The 27,217-nt window shown below is 49.1% G+C and overlaps 1 protein-coding gene across 5 annotated transcripts in view; it reads right to left on the reverse strand.

Moving 5' to 3' along the window:
- Positions 1 to 27,217, reverse strand: part of adat2 (adenosine deaminase tRNA specific 2) — an 86,780-nt gene that overhangs the window by 36,602 nt on the left and 22,961 nt on the right. For 2 of the 5 annotated variants that reach the window (XM_085979240.1, XM_085979241.1), the window contains exons 4-5: positions 20,956 to 21,028; positions 20,338 to 20,843 (exon numbers count right to left, since the gene is read on the reverse strand). The exons of 2 other annotated variants lie outside the window; for them this stretch is intronic. In XM_085979240.1, the coding sequence (XP_085835366.1) occupies positions 20,812 to 20,843; positions 20,956 to 21,028 (105 nt within the window). In that variant the 3' untranslated portion in view covers positions 20,338 to 20,811. Of the gene's footprint in view, positions 1 to 20,337; positions 20,844 to 20,955; positions 21,029 to 23,942; positions 24,015 to 27,217 lie in introns of those variants that run through there. One more of the 5 variants, XM_085979239.1, reaches the window with a different exon arrangement.

Below are 27,217 nucleotides of genomic sequence, written 5' to 3' on the forward strand. Positions count from 1 at the left end.
GAGCCCAGTCAGGCACTGAGAGGGTAGTTAGTCATTGAGTTACAGTGAGCCCAGTCAGGGACTGAGAGGGTAGTTAGTCATTGAGTTACAGTGAGCCCAGTCAGGGACTGAGGGTAGTTAGTCATTGAGTTACAGTGAGCCCAGTCAGGCACTTAGAGGGTAGTTAGTCACTGAGTTACAGTGAGCCCAGTCAGGGACTGAGGGTAGTTAGTCATTGAGTTACAGTGAGCCCAGTCAGGGACTGAGGGTAGTTAGTCATTGAGTTACAGTGAGCCCAGTCAGGGACTGAGGGGGTAGTTAGTCATTGAGTTACAGTGAGCCCAGTCAGGGACTGAGGGGGTAGTTAGTCATTGAGTTACAGTGAGCCCAGTCAGGGACTGAGAGGGTAGTTAGTCATTGAGTTACAGTGAGCCCAGTCAGGGACTGAGAGGGTAGTTAGTCATTGAGTTACAGCGAGCCCAGTCAGGGTCTGAGAGGGCAGTTAGTCATTGAGTTACAGTGAGCCCAGTCAGTGACTGAGGGGGTAGTTAGTCATTGAGTTACAGTGAGCCCAGTCAGGTACTGAGAGGGTAGTTCGTCATTGAGTTACAGTGAGCCCAGTCAGGGACTGAGAGGGTAGTTAGTCATTGAGTTACAGTGAGCCCAGTCAGGGACTGAGAGGGTAGTTAGTCATTGAGTTACAGTGAGCCCAGTCAGGGACTGAGAGGGTAGTTAGTCATTGAGTTACAGTGAGCCCAGTCAGGGACTGAGGGTAGTTAGTCATTGAGTTACAGTGAGCCCAGTCAGGCACTGAGAGGGTAGTTAGTCATTGAGTTACAGTGAGCCCAGTCAGGGACTGAGGGGGTAGTTAGTCATTAAGTTACAGTGAGCCCAGTCAGGGACTGAGAGGGTAGTTAGTCATTGAGTTACAGTGAGCCCAGTCAGGCACTGAGAGGGTAGTTAGTCATTGAGTTACAGTGAGCCCAGTCAGGGACTGAGGGTAGTTAGTCATTGAGTTACAGTGAGCCCAGTCAGGGACTGAGGGTGTAGTTAGTCATTGAGTTACAGTGAGCCCAGTCAGGGACTGAGGGTAGTTAGTCATTGAGTTACAGTGAGCCCAGTCAGTGACTGAGAGGGTAGTTAGTCATTGAGTTACAGAGAGCCCAGTCAGGGACTGAGAGGGTAGTTAGTCATTGAGTTACAGTGAGCCCAGTCAGGGACTGAGGGTAGTTAGTCATTGAGTTACAGTGAGCCCAGCCAGGGACTGAGGGTAGTTAGTCATTGAGTTACAGTGAGCCCAGTCAGGGACTGAGAGGGTAGTTAGTCATTGAGTTACAGTGAGCCCAGTGAGGGACTGAGAGGGTAGTCAGTCATTGAGTTACAGTGAGCCCAGTCAGGGACTGAGGGTAGTTAGTCATTGAGTTACAGTGAGCCCAGTGAGGGACTGAGAGGGTAGTTAGTCATTGAGTTACAGTGAGCCCAGTCAGGGGTGGAGAGGGTAGTTAGTCATTGAGTTACAGTGAGCCCAGTCAGGGACTGAGAGGGTAGTTAGTCATTGAGTTACAGTGAGCCCAGTCAGTGACTGAGAGGGCAGTTAGTCATTGAGTTACAGTGAGCCCAGTCAGGGACTGAGGGTAGTTAGTCATTAAGTTACAGTGAGCCCAGTCAGGGACTGAGGGTAGTTAGTCATTGAGTTAAAGTGAGCCCAGTCAGGGACTGAGGGGGTAGTTAGTCATTGAGTTACAGTGAGCCCAGTCAGGGACTGAGAGGGTAGTTAGTCATTGAGTTACAGTGAGCCCAGTCAGGGACTGAGAGGGTAGTCAGTCATTGAGTTACAGTGAGCCCAGTCAGGGACTGAGAGGGTAGTTAGTCATTGAGTTACAGTGAGCCCAGTCAGGGACTGAGAGGGTAGTTAGTCATTGAGTTACAGTGAGCCCAGTGAGGGAGTGAGGGTAGTTAGTCATTGAGTTACAGTGACCCCAGTCAGTGACTGAGAGGGTAGTTAGTCATTGAGTTACAGTGAGCCCAGTCAGGGACTGAGAGGGTAGTTAGTCATTGAGTTACAGTGAGCCCAGTCAGGGACTGAGAGGGTAGTTCGTCATTGAGTTACAGTGAGCCCAGTCAGGGACTGAGGGGGTAGTTAGTCATTGAGTTACAGTGAGCCCAGTCAGGGACTGAGAGGGTAGTTAGTCATTGAGTTACACTGAGCCCAGTCAGGCACTGAGGGCAGTTAGTCATTGAGTTACAGTGAGCCCAGTCAGGGAGTGAGAGGGCAGTTAGTCATTGAGTTACAGTGAGCCCAGTCAGGGACTGAGGGTAGTTAGTCATTGAGTTACAGTGAGCCCAGTCAGGGACTGAGGGCAGTTAGTCATTGAGTTACAGTGAGCCCAGTCAGGGACTGAGAGGGTAGTTAGTCACTGAGTTACAGTGAGCCCAGTCAGGGACTGAGAGGGCAGTTAGTCATTGAGTTACAGTGAGCCCAGTCAGGGACTGAGAGGGTAGTTGTCATTGAGTTACAGTGAGCCCAGTCAGGGACTGAGAGGGTAGTTAGTCATTGAGTTACAGTGAGCCCAGTCAGGGACTGAGGGGGTAGTTAGTCATTGAGTTACAGTGAGCCCAGTCAGGGACTGAGAGGGTAGTTAGTCATTGAGTTACAGTGAGCCCAGTCAGGGACTGAGAGGGTAGTTAGTCATTGAGTTACAGTGAGCCCAGTTAGGCACTGAGAGTGTAGTTAGTCATTGAGTTACAGTGAGCCCAGTCAGGGACTGAGGGTAGTTAGTCATTGAGTTACAGTGAGCCCAGTCAGGGACTGAGGGTAGTTAGTCATTGAGTTACAGTGAGCCCAGTCAGGGACTGAGGGTAGTTAGTCATTGAGTTACAGTGAGCCCAGTCAGGCACTGAGAGGGTAGTTAGTCATTGAGTTACAGTGAGCCCAGTCAGGGACTGAGAGGGTAGTTAGTCATTGAGTTACAGTGAGCCCAGTCAGGGACTGAGGGTAGTTAGTCATTGAGTTACAGTGAGCCCAGTCAGGCACTTAGAGGGTAGTTAGTCACTGAGTTACAGTGAGCCCAGTCAGGGACTGAGGGTAGTTAGTCATTGAGTTACAGTGAGTCCAGTCAGGGACTGAGGGTCGTTAGTCATTGAGTTACAGTGAGCCCAGTCAGGGACTGAGGGGGTAGTTAGTCATTGAGTTACAGTGAGCCCAGTCAGGGACTGAGGGGGTAGTTAGTCATTGAGTTACAGTGAGCCCAGTCAGGGACTGAGAGGGTAGTTAGTCATTGAGTTACAGTGAGCCCAGTCAGGGTCTGAGAGGGCAGTTAGTCATTGAGTTACAGTGAGCCCAGTCAGTGACTGAGGGGGTAGTTAGTCATTGAGTTACAGTGAGCCCAGTCAGGGACTGAGAGGGTAGTTAGTCATTGAGTTACAGTGAGCCCAGTCAGGGACTGAGAGGGTAGTTAGTCATTGAGTTACAGTGAGCCCAGTCAGGGACTGAGAGGGTAGTTAGTCATTGAGTTACAGTGAGCCTAGTCAGGGACTGAGAGGGTAGTTAGTCATTGAGTTACAGTGAGCCCAGTCAGAGACTGAGAGGGTAGTTAGTCATTGAGTTACAGTGAGCCCAGTCAGGGACTGAGGGGGTAGTTAGTCATTGAGTTACAGTGAGCCCAGTCAGAGACTGAGAGGGTAGTTCGTCATTGAGTTACAGTGAGCCCAGTCAGGGACTGAGAGGGTAGTTAGTCATTGAGTTACAGTGAGCCCAGTCAGGGACTGAGAGGGTAGTTAGTCATTGAGTTACAGTGAGCCCAGTCAGAGACTGAGAGGGTAGTTAGTCATTGAGTTACAGTGAGCCCAGCCAGGGACTGAGAGGGTAGTTAGTCATTGAGTTACAGTGAGCCCACTCAGGGACTGAGAGGGTAGTTAGTCATTGAGTTACAGTGAGCCCAGTCAAGGACTGAGAGGGTAGTGAGTCATTGAGTTACAGTGAGCCCAGTGAGGGACTGAGAGGGTAGTTAGTCATTGAGTTACAGTGAGCCCAGTCAGGGACTGAGAGGGTAGTTAGTCATTGAGTTACAGTGAGCCCAGTCAGGGACTGAGAGGGTAGTTAGTCATTGAGTTACAGTGAGCCCAGTCAGGGACTGAGAGGATAGTTAGTCATTGAGTTACAGTAAGCCCAGTCAGGGACTGAGAGGATAGTTAGTCATTGAGTTACAGTGAGCCCAGTCAGGGACTGAGAAGGTAGTTAGTCATTGAGTTACAGTGAGCCCAGTCAGGGACTGAGAGGATAGTTAGTCATTGAGTTACAGTGAGCCCAGTCAGGGACTGAGGGTAGTTAGTCATTAAGTTACAGTGAGCCCAGTCAGGGACTGAGGGTAGTTAGTCATTGAGTTACAGTGAGCCCAGTCAGGGACTGAGGGGGTAGATAGTCATTGAGTTACAGTGAGCCCAGTCAGGGACTGAGAGGGCAGTTAGTCATTGAGTTACAGTGAGCCCAGTCAGGGACTGAGGGTAGTTAGTCATTGAGTTACAGTGAGCCCAGTCAGGGACTGAGAGGGAAGTTAGTCATTGAGTTACAGTGAGCCCAGTCAGGGACTGAGGGTAGTTAGTCATTGAGTTACAGTGACCCCAGTCAGTGACTGAGAGGGTAGTTAGTCATTGAGTTACAGTGAGCCCAGTCAGGGACTGAGAGGGTAGTTAGTCATTGAGTTACAGTGAGCCCAGTCAGGGACTGAGAGGGTAGTTCGTCATTGAGTTACAGTGAGCCCAGTCAGGGACTGAGGGGGTAGTTAGTCATTGAGTTACAGTGAGCCCAGTCAGGGACTGAGAGGGTAGTTAGTCATTGAGTTACAGTGAGCCCAGTCAGGCACTGAGGGCAGTTAGTCATTGAGTTACAGTGAGCCCAGTCAGGGACTGAGGGTAGTTAGTCATTGAGTTACAGTGAGCCCAGTCAGGGACTGAGGGCAGTTAGTCATTGAGTTACAGTGAGCCCAGTCAGGGACTGAGAGGGTAGTTAGTCACTGAGTTACAGTGAGCCCAGTCAGGGACTGAGAGGGCAGTTAGTCATTGAGTTACAGTGAGCCCAGTCAGGGACTGAGAGGGTAGTTGTCATTGAGTTACAGTGAGCCCAGTCAGGGACTGAGGGGGTAGTTAGTCATTGAGTTCCAGTGAGCCCAGTCAGGGACTGAGAGGGTAGTTAGTCATTGAGTTACAGTGAGCCCAGTCAGGGACTGAGAGGGTAGTTAGTCATTGAGTTACAGTGAGCCCAGTCAGGCACTGAGAGTGTAGTTAGTCATTGAGTTACAGTGAGCCCAGTCAGGGACTGAGGGTAGTTAGTCATTGAGTTACAGTGAGCCCAGTCAGGCACTTAGAGGGTAGTTAGTCATTGAGTTACAGTGAGCCCAGTCAGGGACTGAGGGTAGTTAGTCATTGAGTTACAGTGAGCCCAGTCAGGGACTGAGGGTAGTTAGTCATTGAGTTACAGTGAGCCCAGTCAGGGACTGAGGGGGTAGTTAGTCATTGAGTTACAGTGAGCCCAGTCAGGGACTGAGGGGGTAGTTAGTCATTGAGTTACAGTGAGCCCAGTCAGCGAATGAGAGGGTAGTTAGTCATTGAGTTACAGTGAGACCAGTCAGGGACTGAGAGGGTAGTTAGTCATTGAGTTACAGTGAGCCCAGTCAGGCACTGAGAGGGTAGTTAGTCATTGAGTTACAGTGAGCCCAGTCAGGGACTGAGAGGGTAGTTAGTCATTGAGTTACAGTGAGCCCAGTCAGGGACTGAGAGGGTAGTTAGTCATTGAGTTACAGTGAGCCCAGTCAGGGACTGAGAGGGCAGTTCGTCATTGAGTTACAGTGAGCCCAGTCAGTGACTGAGAGGGTAGTTAGTCACTGAGTTACAGTGAGCCCAGTCAGTGACTGAGGGTAGTTAGTCATTGAGTTACAGTGAGCCCAGTCAGTGACTGAGAGGGTAGTCAGTCATTGAGTTACAGTGAGCCCAGTCAGTGACTGAGAGGGTAGTCAGTCATTGAGTTACAGTGAGCCCAGTGAGAGACTGAGGGTAGTTAGTCATTGAGTTTCAGTGAGCCCAGTCAGGGACTGAGAGGGTAGTTAGTCATTGAGTTACAGTGAGCCCAGTCAGGGACTGAGGGCAGTTAGTCATTGAGTTACAGTGAGCCCAGTCAGGGACTGAGAGGGTAGTTAGTCATTGAGTTACAGTGAGCCCAGTCAGGGACTGAGGGTAGTTAGTCATTGAGTTACAGTGAGCCCAGTCAGTGACTGAGAGGGTAGTTAGTCATTGAGTTACAGTGAGCCCAGTCAGGGACTGAGAGGGTAGTTAGTCATTGAGTTACAGTGAGCCCAGTCAGAGACTGAGGGTAGTTAGTCATTGAGTTACAGTGAGCCCAGTCAGGGACTGAGAGGGTAGTTAGTCATTGAGTTACAGTGAGCCCAGTCAGGGACTGAGGGCAGTTAGTCATTGAGTTACAGTGAGCCCAGTCAGGGGTGGAGAGGGTAGTTAGTCTTTGAGTTACAGTGAGCCCAGTCAGGGACTGAGAGGGTAGTTAGTCATTGAGTTACAGTGAGCCCAGTCAGGGACTGAGAGGGTAGTTAGTCATTGAGTTACAGTGAGCCCAGTCAGGGACTGAGAGGGTAGTTGTCATTGAGTTACAGTGAGCCCAGTCAGGCACTGAAAGGGTCGTTAGTCATTGAGTTACAGTGAGCCCAGTCAGGGACTGAGAGTGTAGTTGTCATTGAGTTACAGTGAGCCCAGTCAGGGACTGAGAGGGTAGTTAGTCATTGAGTTACAGTGAGCCCAGTCAGGGACTGAGGGGGTAGTTAGTCATTGAGTTACAGTGAGCCCAGTCAGGGACTGAGAGGGTAGTTAGTCATTGAGTTACAGTGAGCCCAGTCAGGGACTGAGAGGGTAGTTAGTCATTGAGTTACAGTGAGCCCAGTCAGGCACTGAGAGTGTAGTTAGTCATTGAGTTACAGTGAGCCCAGTCAGGGACTGAGGGTAGTTAGTCATTGAGTTACAGTGAGCCCAGTCAGGCACTTAGAGGGTAGTTAGTCATTGAGTTACAGTGAGCCCAGTCAGGGACTGAGGGTAGTTAGTCATTGAGTTACAGTGAGCCCAGTCAGGGACTGAGGGTAGTTAGTCATTGAGTTACAGTGAGCCCAGTCAGGGACTGAGAGGGTAGTTAGTCATTGAGTTACAGTGAGCCCAGTCAGAGACTGAGGGTAGTTAGTCATTGAGTTACAGTGAGCCCAGTCAGGGACTGAGAGGGTAGTTAGTCATTGAGTTACAGTGAGCCCAGTCAGGGACTGAGGGCAGTTAGTCATTGAGTTACAGTGAGCCCAGTCAGGGGTGGAGAGGGTAGTTAGTCATTGAGTTACAGTGAGCCCAGTCAGGGACTGAGAGGGTAGTTAGTCATTGAGTTACAGTGAGCCCAGTCAGGGACTGAGAGGGTAGTTAGTCATTGAGTTACAGTGAGCCCAGTCAGGGACTGAGAGGGTAGTTGTCATTGAGTTACAGTGAGCCCAGTCAGGGACTGAGAGGGTAGTTAGTCATTGAGTTACAGTGAGCCCAGTCAGGGACTGAGAGGGTAGTTAGTCATTGAGTTACAGTGAGCCCAGTCAGGCACTGAGAGTGTAGTTAGTCATTGAGTTACAGTGAGCCCAGTCAGGGACTGAGGGTAGTTAGTCATTGAGTTACAGTGAGCCCAGTCAGGGACTGAGAGGATAGTTAGTCATTGAGTTACAGTGAGCCCAGTCAGGGGTGGAGAGGGTAGTTAGTCATTGAGTTACAGTGAGCCCAGTCAGGGACTGAGAGGGTACTTAGTCATTGAGTTACAGTGATCCCAGTCAGGCACTGAGAGGGTAGTTAGTCATTGAGTTACAGTGAGCCCAGTCAGGGACTGAGAGGGTAGTTAGTCATTGAGTTACAGTGAGCCCAGTCAGGGACTGAGAGGGTAGTTAGTCATTGATTTACAGTGAGCCCAGTCAGGGACTGAGAGGGTAGTTAGTCATTGAGTTACAGTGAGCCCAGTCAGTGACAGAGGGCAGTTAGTCATTGAGTTACAGTGAGCCCAGTCAGGGACTCAGAGGGCAGTTAGTCATTGAGTTGCAGTGAGCCCAGTCAGTGACTGAGAGGGCAGTTAGTCATTGAGTTACAGTGAGCCCAGTCAGTGACTGAGAGGGCAGTTAGTCATTGAGTTACAGTGAGCCCAGTCAGGGACTGAGAGGGCAGTTAGTCATTGAGTTACAGTGAGCCCAGTCAGGGACTGAGAGGGTAGTTAGTCATTGAGTTACAGTGAGCCCAGTCAGGCACTGAGAGTGTAGTTAGTCATTGAGTTACAGTGAGCCCAGTCAGGGACTGAGGGTAGTTAGTCATTGAGTTACAGTGAGCCCAGTCAGGCACTTAGAGGGTAGTTAGTCATTGAGTTACAGTGAGCCCAGTCAGGGACTGAGGGTAGTTAGTCATTGAGTTACAGTGAGCCCAGTCAGGGACTGAGGGTAGTTAGTCATTGAGTTACAGTGAGCCCAGTCAGGGACTGAGGGGGTAGTTAGTCATTGAGTTACAGTGAGCCCAGTCAGGGACTGAGGGGGTAGTTAGTCATTGAGTTACAGTGAGCCCAGTCAGCGACTGAGAGGGTAGTTAGTCATTGAGTTACAGTGAGCCCAGTCAGGGACTGAGAGGGTAGTTAGTCATTGAGTTACAGTGAGCCCAGTCAGGCACTGAGAGGGTAGTTAGTCATTGAGTTACAGTGAGCCCAGTCAGGGACTGCGAGGGTAGTTAGTCATTGAGTTACAGTGAGCCCAGTCAGGGACTGAGAGGGTAGTTAGTCATTGAGTTACAGTGAGCCCAGTCAGAGACTGAGGGTAGTTAGTCATTGAGTTACAGTGAGCCCAGTCAGGGACTGAGAGGGTAGTTAGTCATTGAGTTACAGTGAGCCCAGTCAGGGACTGAGGGCAGTTAGTCATTGAGTTACAGTGAGCCCAGTCAGGGGTGGAGAGGGTAGTTAGTCATTGAGTTACAGTGAGCCCAGTCAGGGACTGAGAGGGTAGTTAGTCATTGAGTTACAGTGAGCCCAGTCAGGGACTGAGAGGGTAGTTAGTCATTGAGTTACAGTGAGCCCAGTCAGGGACTGAGAGGGTAGTTGTCATTGAGTTACAGTGAGCCCAGTCAGGGACTGAGAGGGTAGTTAGTCATTGAGTTACAGTGAGCCCAGTCAGGGACTGAGAGGGTAGTTAGTCATTGAGTTACAGTGAGCCCAGTCAGGCACTGAGAGTGTAGTTAGTCATTGAGTTACAGTGAGCCCAGTCAGGGACTGAGGGTAGTTAGTCATTGAGTTACAGTGAGCCCAGTCAGGCACTTAGAGGGTAGTTAGTCATTGAGTTACAGTGAGCCCAGTCAGGGACTGAGGGTAGTTAGTCATTGAGTTACAGTGAGCCCAGTCAGGGACTGAGGGTAGTTACTCATTGAGTTACAGTGAGCCCAGTCAGGGACTGAGGGGGTAGTTAGTCATTGAGTTACAGTGAGCCCAGTCAGGGACTGAGGGGGCAGTTAGTCATTGAGTTACAGTGAGCCCAGTCAGGGACTGAGAGGGTAGTTCGTCATTGAGTTACAGTGAGCCCAGTCAGGGACTGAGGGGGTAATTAGTCATTGAGTTTCAGTGAGCCCAGTCAGGGACTGAGAGGGTAGTTAGTCATTGAGTTACAGTGAGCCCAGTCAGGGACTGAGAGGGCAGTTAGTCATTGAGTTACAGTGAGCCCAGTCAGTGACTGAGAGGGTAGTTAGTCATTGAGTTACAGTGAGCCCAGTCAGTGACTGAGAGGGTAGTCAGTCATTGAGTTACAGTGAGCCCAGTCAGAGACTGAGGGTAGTTAGTCATTGAGTTTCAGTGAGCCCAGTCAGGGACTGAGAGGGTAGTTCGTCATTGAGTTACAGTGAGCCCAGTCAGGGACTGAGGGCAGTTAGTCATTGAGTTACAGTGAGCCCAGTCAGCGACTGAGAGGGTAGTTAGTCATTGAGTTACAGTGAGCCCAGTCAGGGACTGAGCGTAGTTAGTCATTGAGTTACAGTGAGCCCAGTCAGTGACTGAGAGGGTAGTTAGTCATTGAGTTACAGTGAGCCCAGTCAGGGACTGAGAGGGTAGTTAGTCATTGAGTTACAGTGAGCCCAGTCAGAGACTGAGGGTAGTTAGTCATTGAGTTACAGTGAGCGCAGTCAGGAACTGAGAGGGTAGTTAGTCATTGAGTTACAGTGAGCCCAGTCAGGGACTGAGGGCAGTTAGTCATTGAGTTACAGTGAGCCCAGTCAGGGACTGAGAGGGCAGTTAGTCATTGAGTTACAGTGAGCCCAGTCAGGGACTGAGAGGGTAGTTAGTCATTGAGTTACAGTGAGCCCAGTCAGGGGTGGAGAGGGTAGTTAGTCATTGAGTTACAGTGAGCCCAGTCAGGGACTGAGAGGGTACTTAGTCATTGAGTTACAGTGATCCCAGTCAGGCACTGAGAGGGTAGTTAGTCATTGAGTTACAGTGAGCCCAGTCAGGGACTGAGAGGGTAGTTAGTCATTGAGTTACAGTGAGCCCAGTCAGGGACTGAGAGGGTAGTTAGTCATTGATTTACAGTGAGCCCAGTCAGGGACTGAGAGGGTAGTTAGTCATTGAGTTACAGTGAGCCCAGTCAGTGACAGAGGGCAGTTAGTCATTGAGTTGCAGTGAGCCCAGTCAGTGACTGAGAGGGCAGTTAGTCATTGAGTTACAGTGAGCCCAGTCAGTGACTGAGAGGGCAGTTAGTCATTGAGTTACAGTGAGCCCAGTCAGGGACTGAGAGGGCAGTTAGTCATTGAGTTACAGTGAGCCCAGTCAGGGACTGAGAGGGTAGTTAGTCATTGAGTTACAGTGAGCCCAGTCAGGGACTGAGGGTAGTTAGTCATTGAGTTACAGTGAGCCCAGTCAGGGACTGAGGGGGTAGTTAGTCATTGAGTTACAGTGAGCCCAGTCAGGGACTGAGAGGGTAGTTAGTCATTGAGTTACAGTGAGCCCAGTCAGTGACTGAGAGGGTAGTTAGTCATTGAGTTACAGTGAGCCCAGTCAGGGACTGAGAGGGTAGTTAGTCATTGAGTTACAGTGACCCCAGTCAGGGACTGAGGGTAGTTAGTCATTGAGTTACAGTGAGCCCAGTCAGGGACTGAGAGGGTAGTTAGTCATTGAGTTACAGTGAGCCCAGTCAGGGACTGAGAGGGTAGTTAGTCATTGAGTTACAGTGAGCCCAGTCAGGGACTGAGAGGGTAGTTAGTCATTGAGTTACAGTGACCCCAGTCAGGGACTGAGAGGGTAGTTAGTCATTGAGTTACAGTGACCCCAGTCAGGGACTGAGGGTAGTTAGTCATTGAGTTACAGTGAGCCCAGTCAGGGACTGAGAGGGTAGTTGGTCATTGAGTTACAGTGAGCCCAGTCAGGAAGTGAGGGGAGTTAGTCATTGAGTTACAGTGAGCCCAGTCAGGGACTGAGAGGGTAGTTAGTCACTGAGTTACAGTGAGCCCAGTCAGGGACTGAGAGGGTAGTTAGTCATTGAGTTACAGTGAGCCCAGTCAGGGACTGAGAGGGTAGTTAGTCATTGAGTTGCAGTGAGCCCAGTCAGGGACTGAGGGTAGTTAGTCATTGAGTTACAGTGATCCCAGTCAGGGACTGAGAGGGTAGTTAGTCATTGAGTTACAGTGAGCCCAGTCAGGGACTGAGAGAGTGGTTCGTCATTCAGTTACAGTGAGCCCAGTCAGGGACTGAGAGGGTAGTCAGTCATTGAGTTACAGTGAGCCCAGTCAGGGACTGAGGGTAGTTAGTCATTCAGTTACAGTGAGCCCAGTCAGGGACTGAGAGGGCAGTTAGTCATTGAGTTACAGTGAGCCCAGTCAGGGACTGAGAGGGTAGTTAGTCATTGAGTTACAGTGAGCCCAGTCAGGGATGAGGGCAGTTAGTCATTGAGTTACAGTGAGCCCAGTCAGGGACTGAGGGGGTAGTTAGTCATTGAGTTACAGTGAGCCCAGTCAGGGACTGAGGGTAGTTAGTCATTGAGTTACACTGATCCCAGTCAGGGACTGAAAGGGTAGTTAGTCATTGAGTTACAGTGAGCCCAGTCAGGGACTGAGAGAGTGGTTCGTCATTCAGTTACAGTGAGCCCAGTCAGGGACTGAGAGGGTCGTCAGTCATTGAGTTACAGTGAGCCCAGTCAGGGACTGAGGGTAGTTAGTCATTCAGTTACAGTGAGCCCAGTCAGGGACTGAGAGGGTAGTTAGTCATTGAGTAACAGTGAGCCCAGTCAGGGACTGAGAGGGTAGTTAGTCATTTAGTTACAGTGAGCCCAGTCAGGGACTGAGAGGGTAGTGAGTCACTGAGTTACAGTGAGCCCAGTCAGGGACTGAGAGGGTAGTTAGTCATTGAGTTACAGTGAGCCCAGTCAGGGACTGAGAGGATAGTTAGTCATTGAGTTACAGTGAGCCCAGTCAGGGACTGAGGGTAGTTAGTCATTGAGTTACAGTGAGCCCAGTCAGGGACTGAGGGGGTAGTTAGTCATTGAGTTACAGTGAGCCCAGTCAGGGACTGAGGGTAGTTAGTCATTGAGTTACAGTGAGCCCAGTCAGGGACTGAGAGGGTAGTTAGTCATTGAGTTACAGTGAGCCCAGTCAGGGACTGAGAGGGTAGTTAGTCATTGAGTTACAGTGAGCCCAGTCAGGGACTGAGAGGGTAGTTAGTCATTGAGTTACAGTGAGCCCAGTCAGGGACTGAGGGTAGTTAGTCATTGAGTTACAGTGACCCCAGTCAGTGACTGAGAGGGTAGTTAGTCATTGAGTTACAGTGAGCCCAGTCAGGGACTGAGAGGGTAGTTAGTCATTGAGTTACAGTGAGCCCAGTCAGGGGCTGAGGGGGTAGTTAGTCATTGAGTTACAGTGAGCCCAGTCAGGGACTGAGTGGGTAGTTAGTCATTGAGTTACAGTGAGCCCAGTCAGGGACTGAGGGCAGTTAGTCATTGAGTTACAGTGAGCCCAGTCAGGGACTGAGAGGGCAGTTAGTCATTGACTTACAGTGAGCCCAGTCAGGGACTGAGGGTAGTTAGTCATTGAGTTACAGTGAGCCCAGTCAGGGACTGAGGGCAGTTAGTCATTGAGTTACATTGAGCCCAGTCAGGGACTGAGAGGGTAGTTAGTCACTGAGTTACAGTGAGCCCAGTCAGGGACTGAGAGGGCAGTTAGTCATTGAGTTACAGTGAGCCCAGTCAGGGACTGAGAGGGTAGTTATCATTGAGTTACAGTGAGCCCAGTCAGGGACTGAGAGGGTAGTTAGTCATTGAGTTACAGTGAGCCCAGTCAGGGACTGAGGGGGTAGTTAGTCATTGAGTTACAGTGAGCCCAGTCAGGGACTGAGAGGGTAGTCAGTCATTGAGTTACAGTGAGCCCAGTCAGGGACTGAGAGGGTAGTTAGTCATTGAGTTACAGTGAGCCCAGTCAGGCACTGAGAGTGTAGTTAGTCATTGAGTTACAGTGAGCCCAGTCAGGGACTGAGGGTAGTTAGTCATTGAGTTACAGTGAGCCCAGTCAGGCACTTAGAGGGTAGTTAGTCATTGAGTTACAGTGAGCCCAGTCAGGGACTGAGGGTAGTTAGTCATTCAGTTACAGTGAGCCCAGTCAGGGACTGAGGGTAGTTAGTCATTGAGTTACAGTGAGCCCAGTCAGGGACTGAGGGGGTAGTTAGTCATTGAGTTACAGTGAGCCCAGTCAGGGACTGAGGGGGTAGTTAGTCATTGAGTTACAGTGAGCCCAGTCAGGGACTGAGGGTAGTTAGTCATTGAGTTACAGTGACCCCAGTCAGTGACTGAGAGGGTAGTTAGTCATTGAGTTACAGTGAGCCCAGTCAGGGACTGAGAGGGTAGTTAGTCATTGAGTTACAGTGAGCCCAGTCAGGGGCTGAGGGGGTAGTTAGTCATTGAGTTACAGTGAGCCCAGTCAGGGACTGAGTGGGCAGTTAGTCATTGAGTTACAGTGAGCCCAGTCAGGGACTGAGAGGGTAGTTAGTCATTGAGTTACAGTGAGCCCAGTCAGTGACTGAGAGGGTAGTTAGTCATTGAGTTACAGTGAGCCCAGTCAGGGACTGAGGGTAGTTAGTCATTGAGTTACAGTGAGCCCAGTCAGTGACTGAGAGGGTAGTTAGTCATTGAGTTACAGTGAGCCCAGTCAGGGACTGAGAGGGTAGTTAGTCATTGAGTTACAGTGAGCCCAGTCAGAGACTGAGGGTCGTTAGTCATTGAGTTACAGTGAGCCCAGTCAGGGACTGAGAGGGTAGTTAGTCATTTAGTTACAGTGAGCCCAGTCAGGGACTGAGGGCAGTTAGTCATTGAGTTACAGTGAGCCCAGTCAGGGGTGGAGAGGGTAGTTAGTCATTGAGTAACAGTGAGCCCAGTCAGGGACTGAGAGGGTAGTTAGTCATTGAGTTACAGTGAGCCCAGTCAGGGACTGAGAGGGTAGTTAGTCATTGAGTTACAGTGAGCCCAGTCAGGGACTGAGAGGGTAGTTGTCATTGAGTTACAGTGAGCCCAGTCAGGGACTGAGAGGGTAGTTAGTCATTGAGTTACAGTGAGCCCAGTCAGGGACTGAGAGGGTAGTTAGTCATTGAGTTACAGTGAGCCCAGTGAGGGACTGAGGGGGTAGTTAGTCATTGAGTTACAGTGAGCCCAGTCAGGGACTGAGAGGGTAGTTAGTCATTGAGTTACAGTGAGCCCAGTCAGGGACTGAGAGGGTAGTTAGTCATTGAGTTACACTGAGCCCAGTCAGGGACTGAGAGGGTAGTTAGTCATTGAGTTACAGTGAGCCCAGTCAGGGACTGAGAGGGTAGTTAGTCATTGAGTTACAGTGAGCCCAGTCAGGGACTGAGGGTAGTTAGTCATTGAGTTACAGTGACCCCAGTCAGTGACTGAGAGGGTAGTTAGTCATTGAGTTACAGTGAGCCCAGTCAGGGACTGAGAGGGTAGTTAGTCATTGAGTTACAGTGAGCCCAGTCAGGGACTGAGGGGGTAGTTAGTCATTGAGTTACAGTGAGCCCAGTCAGGGACTGAGTGGGTAGTTAGTCATTGAGTTTCAGTGAGCCCAGTCAGGGACTGAGGGCAGTTAGTCATTGAGTTACAGTGAGCCCAGTCAGGGACTGAGAGGGCAGTTAGTCATTGAGTTACAGTGAGCCCAGTCAGGGACTGAGGGTAGTTAGTCATTGAGTTACAGTGAGCCCAGTCAGGGACTGAGGGCAGTTAGTCATTGAGTTACATTGAGCCCAGTCAGGGACTGAGAGGGTAGTTAGTCACTGAGTTACAGTGAGCCCAGTCAGGGACTGAGAGGGCAGTTAGTCATTGAGTTACAGTGAGCCCAGTCAGGGACTGAGAGGGTAGTTATCATTGAGTTACAGTGAGCCCAGTCAGGGACTGAGAGGGTAGTTAGTCATTGAGTTACAGTGAGCCCAGTCAGGGACTGAGGGGGTAGTTAGTCATTGAGTTACAGTGAGCCCAGTCAGGGACTGAGAGGGTAGTCAGTCATTGAGTTACAGTGAGCCCAGTCAGGGACTGAGAGGGTAGTTAGTCATTGAGTTACAGTGAGCCCAGTCAGGCACTGAGAGTGTAGTTAGTCATTGAGTTACAGTGAGCCCAGTCAGGGACTGAGGGTAGTTAGTCATTGAGTTACAGTGAGCCCAGTCAGGCACTTAGAGGGTAGTTAGTCATTGAGTTACAGTGAGCCCAGTCAGGGACTGAGGGTAGTTAGTCATTGAGTTACAGTGAGCCCAGTCAGGGACTGAGGGTAGTTAGTCATTGAGTTACAGTGAGCCCAGTCAGGGACTGAGGGGGTAGTTAGTCATTGAGTTACAGTGAGCCCAGTCAGGGACTGAGGGGGTAGTTAGTCATTGAGTTACAGTGAGCCCAGTCAGGGACTGAGAGGGTAGTTAGTCATTGAGTTACAGTGAGCCCAGTCAGGGACTGAGAGGGTAGTTAGTCATTGAGTTACAGTGAGCCCAGTCAGGCACTGAGAGGGTAGTTAGTCATTGAGTTACAGTGAGCCCAGTCAGGGACTGAGGGTAGTTAGTCATTGAGTTACAGTGAGCCCAGTCAGGGACTGAGAGGGTAGTTAGTCATTGAGTTACAGTGAGCCCAGTCAGGGACTGAGAGGGCAGTTAGTCATTGAGTTACAGTGAGCCCAGTCAGGGACTGAGGGTAGTTAGTCATTGAGTTACAGTGAGCCCAGTCAGTGACTGAGAGGGTAGTTAGTCATGGAGTTACAGTGAGCCCAGTCAGGGACTGAGAGGGTAGTTAGTCATTGAGTTACAGTGAGCCCAGTCAGAGACTGAGGGTAGTTAGTCATTGAGTTACAGTGAGCCCAGTCAGGGACTGAGAGGGTAGTTAGTCATTTAGTTACAGTGAGCCCAGTCAGGGACTGAGGGCAGTTAGTCATTGAGTTACAGTGAGCCCAGTCAGGGGTGGAGAGGGTAGTTAGTCATTGAGTAACAGTGAGCCCAGTCAGGGACTGAGAGGGTAGTTAGTCATTGAGTTACAGTGAGCCCAGTCAGGGACTGAGAGGGTAGTTAGTCATTGAGTTACAGTGAGCCCAGTCAGGGACTGAGAGGGTAGTTGTCATTGAGTTACAGTGAGCCCAGTCAGGGACTGAGAGGGTAGTTAGTCATTGAGTTACAGTGAGCCCAGTCAGGGACTGAGAGGGTAGTTAGTCATTGAGTTACAGTGAGCCCAGTGAGGGACTGAGGGGGTAGTTAGTCATTGAGTTACAGTGAGCCCAGTCAGGGACTGAGAGGGTAGTTAGTCATTGAGTTACAGTGAGCCCAGTCAGGGACTGAGAGGGTAGTTAGTCATTGAGTTACACTGAGCCCAGTCAGGCACTGAGAGTGTAGTTAGTCATTGAGTTACAGTGAGCCCAGTCAGGGACTGAGGGTAGTTGGTCATTGAGTTACAGTGAGCCCAGTCAGGCACTTAGAGGGTAGTTAGTCATTGAGTTGCAGTGAGCCCAGTCAGGGACTGAGGGTAGTTAGTCATTGAGTTACAGTGAGCCCAGTCAGGGACTGAGGGTAGTTAGTCATTGAGTTACAGTGAGCCCAGTCAGGGACTGAGGGGGTAGTTAGTCATTGAGTTACAGTGAGCCCAGTCAGGGACTGAGGGGGTAGTTAGTCATTGAGTTACAGTGAGCCCAGTCAGGGACTGAGAGGGTAGTTAGTCATTGAGTTACAGTGAGCCCAGTCAGGGACTGAGAGGGTAGTTAGTCATTGAGTTACAGTGAGCCCAGTCAGGGACTGAGAGGGTAGTTAGTCATTGAGTTACAGTGAGCCCAGTCAGGGACTGAGAGGGCAGTTAGTCATTGAGTTACAGTGAGCCCAGTCAGTGACTGAGAGGGTAGTTAGTCACTGAGTTACAGTGAGCCCAGTCAGTGACTGAGGGTAGTTAGTCATTGAGTTACAGTGAGCCCAGTCAGTGACTGAGAGGGTCGTCAGTCATTGAGTTACAGTGAGCCCAGTCAGTGACTGAGAGGGTAGTCAGTCATTGAGTTACAGTGAGCCCAGTCAGGGACTGAGAGGGTAGTTAGTCATTGAGTTACAGTGAGCCCAGTCAGGGACTGAGAAGGTAGTTAGTCATTGAGTTACAGTGAGCCCAGTCAGGGTCTGAGAGGGTAGTTAGTCATTGAGTTACAGTGAGCCCAGTATTGCTGTTTAGCTCTCGGGTGTGGCCACTCGGGCCGATTTCTCCCTCCACCCCCAATCTAGGGCCCAAGACTAGTTGGGAAACCCCCACTATCCTGACCACTGAGCTCAGTTACCTCAGCATGTAACACGGATAGAATCGGGGAGTTTGCCTTCACGGCCCAGCTACTGAACGCTTGACCCAGATGAGATCAATTATATTAGAGTCATAGAGTCATAGAGTTTTACAGCACAGAAAGAGGCCCTTCGGCCCATCGTGTCCGCGCCGCCCATCCATCCCTGTCCTGTCTAATCCCATTTTCCAGCATTTGGTCCATAGCCTTGTATGCAATGGCATTTCAAGTGCTCATCCAAATGCTTCTTGAATGTTGTTAGGGTTCCTGCCTCTACCACCCTTTCAGGCAGTGAGTTCCAGATTCCAACCACCCTCTGGGTGAAAAAGTTCCTCCTCAAATCCCCTCTAAATCTCCTGCCCCTTACCCTGAATCTATGCCCCCTTGTTATTGACCCCCCTACTAAGGGGAAAAGTTCCTCTTTATCTACCCTATCTATGCCCCTCATTATTTTGTACACCTCAATCAGGTCCCCCCTCAGCCTTCTTTGCTCCAAGGAAAACAACCCCAGCCTGTTTAGTCTTTCTTCATAGCTGAGGCGCTCCATCCCAGGTAACATCCTGGTGAATCTTCTCTGCACCCTCTCCAAAGCAATCACATCCTTCCTATAGTGAGGCGACCAGAACTGCACACAGTACTCCAGCTGTGGCCTCACCAGCGTTTTGTACAGCTCCATCATAACCTCCCTGCTCTTATATTCTATGCCTCGGCTAATGAAGGCAAGTATCCCATATGCCTTTTTAACCACCTTATCTACCTGTTCTGCTGCCTTCAGAGATCTATGTGCATGTACACCAAGGTCCCTCTGACCCTCTGTACTTCCTAGGGTCCTATCACTCATTGTGTATTCCCTTGCCTTATTTGTCCGTCCAAAATGCATCACCTCGCACTTTTCAGGGTTAAATTCCATTTGCCACTTTTCCGCCCATCTGACCAACCCGTTTATATCGTCCTGTAGCCTGAGGCTTTCCTCCTCGCAATTTACCACCCCACCAATTTTCGTGTCATCTGCGAACTTACTGATCATACCTCTTACATTCTCATCCAAATCATTTATGTAGATCACAAACAACAAGGGACCCAGCACCGATCCCTGAGGTACCCCACTGGACACAGGCTTCCAGTCACAAAAGCAACCTTCGACCATCACCCTCTGCCTCCTGCCACTCAGCCAGTTTAGGATCCAACGCGCCAAGGCACCCTGGATCCCATGGGCTCTTACCTTCTTGACCAGTCTCCTATGCGGGACTTTGTCAAAAGCTTTACTGAAGTCCATGTAAACCACATCCACAGCATTTCCCTCATCCACCCCCCTAGTCACCCCCTCGAAAAATTCAATCAGATTTGTCAGACATGATTTACCCTTGACAAAGCCATGCTGACTATCCCCGATTAATCCTTGCCTCTCCAAGTGGAGACTAATTTTGTCCCTCAGAATTTTTTCCAATAATTTCCCTACCACAGATGTTAGGCTCACTGGCCTGTAATTCCCTGGTTTATCCCTGCTACCCTTCTTGTATAATGGTACTACATTAGCTGTTCTCCAGTCCTCTGGTACATCACCTGTGGCCAGAGAGGTTCTGAAAATTTGTGTCAGAGCCCCTGCAATCTCCTCCTTTGCCTCCCACAGCAGCCTGGGATACATCTCGTCCGGGCCTGGGGATTTATCCACTTTTTGGCCTGCTAAAACCGCTAGCACCTCCTCCCTCTCGATGCTAATATGTTCAAGTATGTCACAGTCCCCTTGCCCGATTTCTATGTCTGCATCGTCTCTCTCCATAGTGAACACAGATGCAAAAAATTCATTTAAAACCCCGCCTACATCATCTGGCTCTACACACAGATTGCCACTTTGGTCCCTAATGGGCCCTACCCTTTCCCTGGTTATCCTCTTGCCCTTAATATACTTATAAAACATCTTAGGATTTTCCTTTATTTTGCTCGCCAGTGTTATTTCATGGCCCCTCCTTGCCCTCCTAATTTCTCTTTTAAGTATGCCCCTGCACTTTTTATACTCCTCTCGGGCTTCCTCCGTCTTTAGTCTTTTGTAACTGCCAAAAGGCCCCCTTTTTTTCCTAATGCATTTTTGTATATCCCTTGTCATCCAAGGTTCCCTTTGCTTGTTGGTCCCACCCTTGACCTTTACAGGAACATTTTGGCGTTGTACTCTCTCTATTTCCCTTCTGAAAGTCTCCCACTGTTTTGATGTGGATTTTCCTATAAGTAGCTGCTCCCAGTCCACTTTGGCCAGATCCTGCCTTATCATATTAAAATCGGCCTTCCCCCAATTTAGAACCCTTATTTCCGGGCCGTCTTTGTCTTTTTCCATGACCACCTTAAATCTCACCGAATTATGGTCACTGTCGCCAAAATGCTCTCCTACTGACACTTCCACCACTTGCCCGGCTACATTCCCCAGAATTAGGTCCAGTTGGTGTTGGTTTTCTAACCAATCTGATGTACTTTCTTACATGCAGACGGTCCATACGACACACAGTCATTTTTGTTAGCTTAAAAAAAAAGTTAGATGAACTTTATAATTTATTATAACGCTGAAGAAACAAACAAAAATGATATTTGAATGCAACGTGCAAATATGATGTATTAAAATCACCGGAGCGGCAGAGTACAGATTTCGCCTCCAATCCCCACTTAGCGGACTCCCAATCTTGACTGGCAGGCGTTGGGCGGAGAGATAAGGCCTAGAATTGTACATCAGAGAGATTGCTCTGTGGTGCTCTCAGCAATTACCTGCGGACGGACGTAGCAGGAGGGAGAGACCGATAGCGACGCGGGGAGACGCACAGCTACTGCCCACGATTCCTGGCATTTTCTTACTGCGACCACACCTTGCCCAGTCAATGTGCAACTGGTTATTTCTTTCCACTGTCCAGTCAGTTTAGGGGTAAACGCTGAACGTCTTCTCCAAGTGCTTTTCTTTCAGCCGACGAGGCGGTACAAGCTGATTTTTGGGGACAGTAGCGTCGAGGCGGGATTTTAGTCCTTCTTCCTTACTTTTGATTTTGGCGCTGTTGTGGAAAAAGGAATTTTTTTTTTTTAAAAGCGCAGCTTGAAAATTGATTTCGATGTGTGTATAAGATGTATAAATATTACAAAAAGGGATCATTAGGGGCTACAGACCATTGGGGTTTTCAGCCTTGTAAAAGGTCTTTAACAGTTCCACAGCTTCCTCTGCTCTGAATCCCCCTATACACTGCAAGAGAGAAAGAAAGACTTGCATTTATATTGCATCTCAGGATGTCCCAAAGCACTTTACAGTCAATGAGGTCTTCTTCTTCTTAGGCAGTCCCTCGGAACCGAGGATGACTTGCTTCCACATTAAAAATGAGTTTGCAGGTGACTGATGAGTCCAATGCGGGACCTACAGTCTCTGTCACAGGTGGGGCAGACGGTGGTTGAAGGGGCGGGTGGGTGGGGTGCTTGGGTTGAATTGCGCTCCTTGCGCTGCCTGCGCTTGGCTTCTGTTTGCACCCGGCGAAGAGACTCGAGGTGTTCGGCGCCTTTCCGGATGCTTTTCCTCCACTCTGTGCGGTCTTGGGCCAGGGATTCCCAGGTGTCGGTGGGGATGTTACACTTTTTCAAGGAGGCTTTGAGGGTGTCCTCTGCCCACAGCCAATGAAGTACTTTTGAAGTGTAGTCACTATTGTAATGTAGGAAACGCGGCAGCCAATTTGCGCACAAGCTCCCACAAACAGCAATGTGTTAATGACCAGATAATCTGTTTTTTTTAAAGTTATGCTGGTTGAGGGATAAATATGGCCAGGACACCGAGGAGAACTCTTCTTCGAAATAGCGCCATGGGATCTTTTATGTTCACCTGACAGAGCAGACGGGGCCTTGGTTTAACGAAAGACAGCAGCCCCGACAGTGCAGCACTCCCTTGGAGTGTCAGCCTAGATTTTTGTGTACAAGTCCCTGGAGTGGGACTTGAACCCACAACCCTCTGACTCAGAGGCAAGTGTGCTATCCACTGAGCCATGGCTGACGCTGTGATGTTCAATGTTTAAGGTGTTCGTTGAGGGCTATATATTGACCAGGACACCGGGGAGATCACCCCTGCTCTTTTTTGAATAGTGCCATGCAATGTTCCCTCTAATTTTTTTCCCTGCATGGACCCTTTAAATTTTCCGTGCAGCCGCACATGCGCGGTATCTCTTCCAGCAGCGCGGAGCCTCGCGATTGATGCGCCTTAGGGGGGAACATTGGTGCCATGGAATAATTTACTTCCACCTGAGAGGGCAGACGAGGCCTCGGTTTAATGTCTCATCTGAGAGACGGCACCTCCGACAGTGCAGCACTCCCTCAGCACGGCGCTGGGAGTGTCAGCCTAGATGTTGTGCCCTGGAGTCGGGACTTAAACCCACGACCTTCTGACTCGGGAGGTGAGCGCGCTGCCCACTGAGCCACGGCGGACACCAAGGGAGCAAAAAGAGGAGTCAACACTTTACACAAAAAGTTTGACAAATGGCTTTCAGTCTTGCCAAGAAAAAAAATGACTAACGCAGCCTTTGAACCAGTCGGGAGGTTAAGCGATTTGTGGGGGATTTCTCCCAACACCCGGTGTACAGAGGAAGCTGCACACATCACAGAGACTGGGATTCGGAGCGGTCGGGTCACTTTAATTGGCTGCACTTTGTTGGTTTTCAGTCAATTAGTCAGAATCTGACACTGGACCTCTGGCCAAACGTCAATGGTGGTGTGTGCTGGATGACTGGCCCATTCTGGCAACATCAGCAGCCAGAAAACTATCTGCTAAAGGGGATTTTCCATGCTCCTGGCTAGAGAGCGCAAGGCAGGAAGTGGCTGATTCGCCCCCAATGGAAGAAACACTAATAAAAACAGTACACAAATTGCATTAGTGGCTCCAGGAATGCAACATCACCCCCACCTGTTGACTTTGGGTATTACACACACAAAATACAAAACAAATTATATCTGCATACAGGCTGCCAATCTGATCAGAATGTCAAGTCCAACATTATAATTTCTTCTCTGAAATGGCTGTTATTGAGCCCAGGCCGTGGGAGTTGAAGGTTAATTCCCCTCAGCGCAGACAGGGGTTGTGTGAACACACAATGAGGGTGCTGAAAATACCCTGGAGGGAATTTACTGCAACAGTCTGCCAGATAACTGAATCCATTCCAGAGAGATGGCAGAAAAGTCCTTGTGCACTCATTGTCTCTCTCTGAGAAAGGGATACTCCATGTCACTGGAGCCTGGCTCACAGTGAATCCAAGTACATCCTGCTCTTTAAATGGAGTGTGGATACAAGATTGAAAGATAATGGGAGTTGTAGAGGAAATCCTCCGCTTGGGAATGTTCCAACATGCTAAGTTGAGGACACTGAAGCAGCTACACATTATGCGCATCTCTGTACCGGTGAGAGATGTTCCATTGCTATCAGAGGAGGAGCTAAGGCACTTAAATGCATCACCTCATATAAGAAAAAAAGACTTGCATTTATATTATTCACGACCACCAGGCATCTCAAAGCACTTTACAGTCAATGAAGTACAGTACTTTTGAAGTGTAATGTAGGAAACGTGGCAGCCAATTTGCACACAGCAAGCTCCCACAAACAGCAATGTGATAATGACCAGATAATCTGTTTTTGTTATGTTGGTTAAGGGATAAATATTGCCCAGGACACCAGGGATAACTCCCCTGCTCTTCTTCATAATAGTGCCGTGTGATCTTTTACGTCCACCTGAGAGAGCAGACGGGGACTCGGTTTAACGTCTCATCCGAAAGACGGCACCTCCGACAGTGCAGTGCTCCCCTTAAGTGTCAGCCTAGCTTTATGTGCTCAAGTCCCTGGAGTGGGACTTGAACCCACAACCTTCAGACTCAGAGGCGAGTGTGCTACCCACTGAGCCACAGCAGACACTGTAAGAATATAAGAAATAGGAGCAAGGAGAAGGCCATACGGCCCCTCGAGCCTGCTCCGCCATTCAGTAAGATCATGGCTGATAATAATAATCAATGAGATCAGCCCTCTCCTGGCTTCAATCATGAGACCAATAATCAGGTTTAAAATTAAAACTTCACTTTAGAATAACTTTGAAAAATATTAAAAAACCAAATTAGAATGTATTTTAAAACCTTACCTTCTGTTGGCACTTTGGTACTTGCATTTTCCCATTATGAATTCCTGTGTCCCCATTTATAATGGAAACTGTCTGTGTAAACACGTCACACTGTAATTACACCCTCCTGCCAGTGCGGGCGCTGTTGCACCTCAGTTTTGTGTCTCCTGGCTTCTCAGCCAGCAATGCAAAGAAACTCCTATCCACCAACCAACTCTACTTCTTGACTTCACAAATTTTCGTAAACTTTGCTGCTAAACAATAATTAATAATGTTAAAGAGTCTAAATGGAGTAGAGGATCAAAGGGATCTAGGGGTGCAGATACACAAATCCCTAAATGTAGCGACACGGGTTAATAAGGCCGTTAAAAATAAAGCACTGGGGTTAATTTCTAGAGGGATAGATTGAAGAGCAGAGAAGTTATGACAAACTTGTATAGAACCTTAGTTAGACCACTCACTGGGAGTACCGTGCACAGTTCTGGTTTCCAAATTATAAAAAGGCACTGGAGAGGGTGCAAAAAAAATGTACAGTACAAGGATGATACCAGAACTGAGAGGTTATACCTATCAGGAAAGATTGAACAGGCTGGGGCTCTTTTCTCTAGAAAAGAGAAGGCTGAAGGGGTGACCTGATCGAGGTCTTTAAGATTATGAAAGGGTTCGATAGGGTAGACATAGAGATGTTTCCAATTGCGGGCGAGACCAGAACTAGGGGCCATCAATATAAGATAGTCACTAATAAATCCAATAGGGAATTCAGGAGAAACTTCTTTACCCAGAGAGCAGTGAGAATGTGGAACTCGCTGCTACAGGGAGTGGTTGAGGCGAATAGTGTAGATGCATTTAAGGGAAGCTCGATAAGGACATGAGGGATAAAGGACTAGAAGGTTATGCTGCTAGGTTGAGATGAAGAGGAGTGAGAGGAGGCTCATGTGGAGCATACACACCAGCATGGACCAGCTGAATGGCCTGTTTCTGTGCTGTACATTCTATGTAATTCTATGTAAAAATCAAAAGTATATAAGGGCAGAATGTATGACTTTAAAATGGGAAACAAATTACGTCTGCACACTGGTCCAAATATCCCCTGTGGTCCCTGCAGCTGAAGACCACATCTGGTCTCGACTCCCCGTGTGCAACTAGTTGACTACATTGATGATGAGGCCACTGAATGTTGCAGTATTCTTTGACGGTCGAACTGCAGTAAGGTTAAGGCTGTCTCAATCCAGCTCACCACAGGTACAAGCCGACATCAAGGGGACTGCCCGTGATTCAGCACCAAGGTCAGACACGGCACTAAATTGGCACTCGGTCAGAGACATGCGAACAATGACTGACAGGTAAAGACCCTCTGGTCCATCGAGGCGATCGTAAGTAGTCCAGATCATCACTCTGGCCCTGAATTCTCTGCAGTACCTACCTTCTGGAAAAGGTGATCTCCGCCCCAGCCAGAAACAGGTCCAGCTCTCGCTTGGAGGAATTCAGCAAGTCGGCGTCCACCGCACGAGCCGGCAGCCTGTTCCCGAGGTCCACTATTCTCTGGGAGAAGAACCACCTCCTGACATCTAACCTAGATCTGGCCTTATACAACTGAAATCTGTGACCCCCTGGTCCTCCCTAACCTCTTTAATTGAAACAAGCTGTCAACTGGGACACAATCTATTCCCTTCATTATCTTATAAACCTCAAGGCTGGTGTGCGAAATGAAAGCCGTATTCTCGGTGTGTGCTGAGGTGGGGCAAAGAAGCATCACTAATGCTCTTGTTATTTTTAATTTTGTACCAATTTCACACAGGTATTTGGTGTCAAATGTGCAACCTGGCTTTTTTTATTCTGATTTTTTTTTTACTTTGAAATTTTTATTTTCTCAACAGAAAATTGCGCAAGGACGGTGGTATATTATATATTTTCTGCTACAAAACTATAACACCCTTGGTGTTATAAACCAGTGAATCCACCGACTCTCCGTGAGTAACAGCACAGAAGGTGAACTAGTCCGCACCAGCTTTGCGGAATCTGAAACTATTGTAGTTAAACTGCTCCCAGTCACATACACCGAAAGTAGTTGTGCTTCTGATCCCATATCCTCCACCACAAATATCTCCTGCTTCCCACATCGCCATTTGGCCCATCGTGCATTTTTCACCTCCAGCCTCGACTACACCGTTGCTCTCCTGGCCGACCTCCCATTCTCCTCCCTCCGTAAACTTCAATTCATCCGAAACCCTGCTTCCTGTACCGTGTCCCTCACCATCCCACTTGCCCATCACACCTCTGTGGACTCACGTGTGGTAACCTCCTCCAGCCATCCAATCCTCTCCCCAGTGCTCTGTTCCTCTGACTCCGACCTTTTGTGCATCCCCTGTTCCTTCTCCCCACCTTTGCTGGCTGTGCCTTCAGCCACCCAGATTCCATTCTCTGGCATTCCCTCCCAAAACCTCTCTGCCTCTCTCTCTCTCTCCACCTTTAAGGCCCACCTCACTGACAAGCATTTGGTCACCTCTGCTAATCTCCCCTTCTCTTGCACGGTGTCCAGTTTTCCTTACTTCTCTGTGACGTGCTTTGGGAATTTTTCTATGTTAAAAGTGCTATATAAATGCAAGTTGTTGTTGTCGCTCCAGTATAGCGCGAGGAATTAACCCGGTGCTCAGCAAGCACTGTTGAACTGTGGAGGTGGGAGTGGACTGAGACGAGGAGAAATATCTTCACTCAGAGGGTTGTGAATCTTTGGAATGCTCCACTCCAGAGGGCTGTAGATGCTCAGTCGATGAGTATATTCAAAACTGAGCAATCAAGGGATATGGGGGTCGGGCGGGAAAGTGAAGTTGAAGTCGAGGATCAGCCATGATCTTATTGAATGGCGGAGCAAGCTCGAGGGACCGAATGGCCGACTCTTGCCCCTGTTTCTTATGAAAGGTGGTGGTTGGGTTTGATAGTCTGATATGGCTTGAAGATTTGCTAAACTTTTCACTTTTTAAAGGTAAATTGAGATACCCCAATGACTCAGTTGGTGCATGAACTGCCCAACAAGGTTTCCAGCTTTGACCCCTGCCGGGTTTGTGCTGGTCTCGGTCGAGGCAAATAAAAGAAATACCTTTATTTATATAAAACACCATTCACGATTACCGGAGGTCCCAAAACGCTTTACGGCCAATGAAGTACTTTTTGAAGTGTAGTCACTGCTGTAATGTAGGAAACGCGGCAGCCAATTTGCACCCACAAACAGCAATGTGATAATGACCAGTTAATCTGTTTTGGTGATGTTGATTGATGGATAAATATTGGCCAGGACG

The sequence above is a fragment of the Somniosus microcephalus genome, chromosome 3 (assembly GCF_052327205.1).
Source record: "Somniosus microcephalus isolate GS21.2 chromosome 3, FLI_Smic_1.0, whole genome shotgun sequence".
Taxonomy (NCBI): Eukaryota; Metazoa; Chordata; class Chondrichthyes; order Squaliformes; family Somniosidae; genus Somniosus; species Somniosus microcephalus.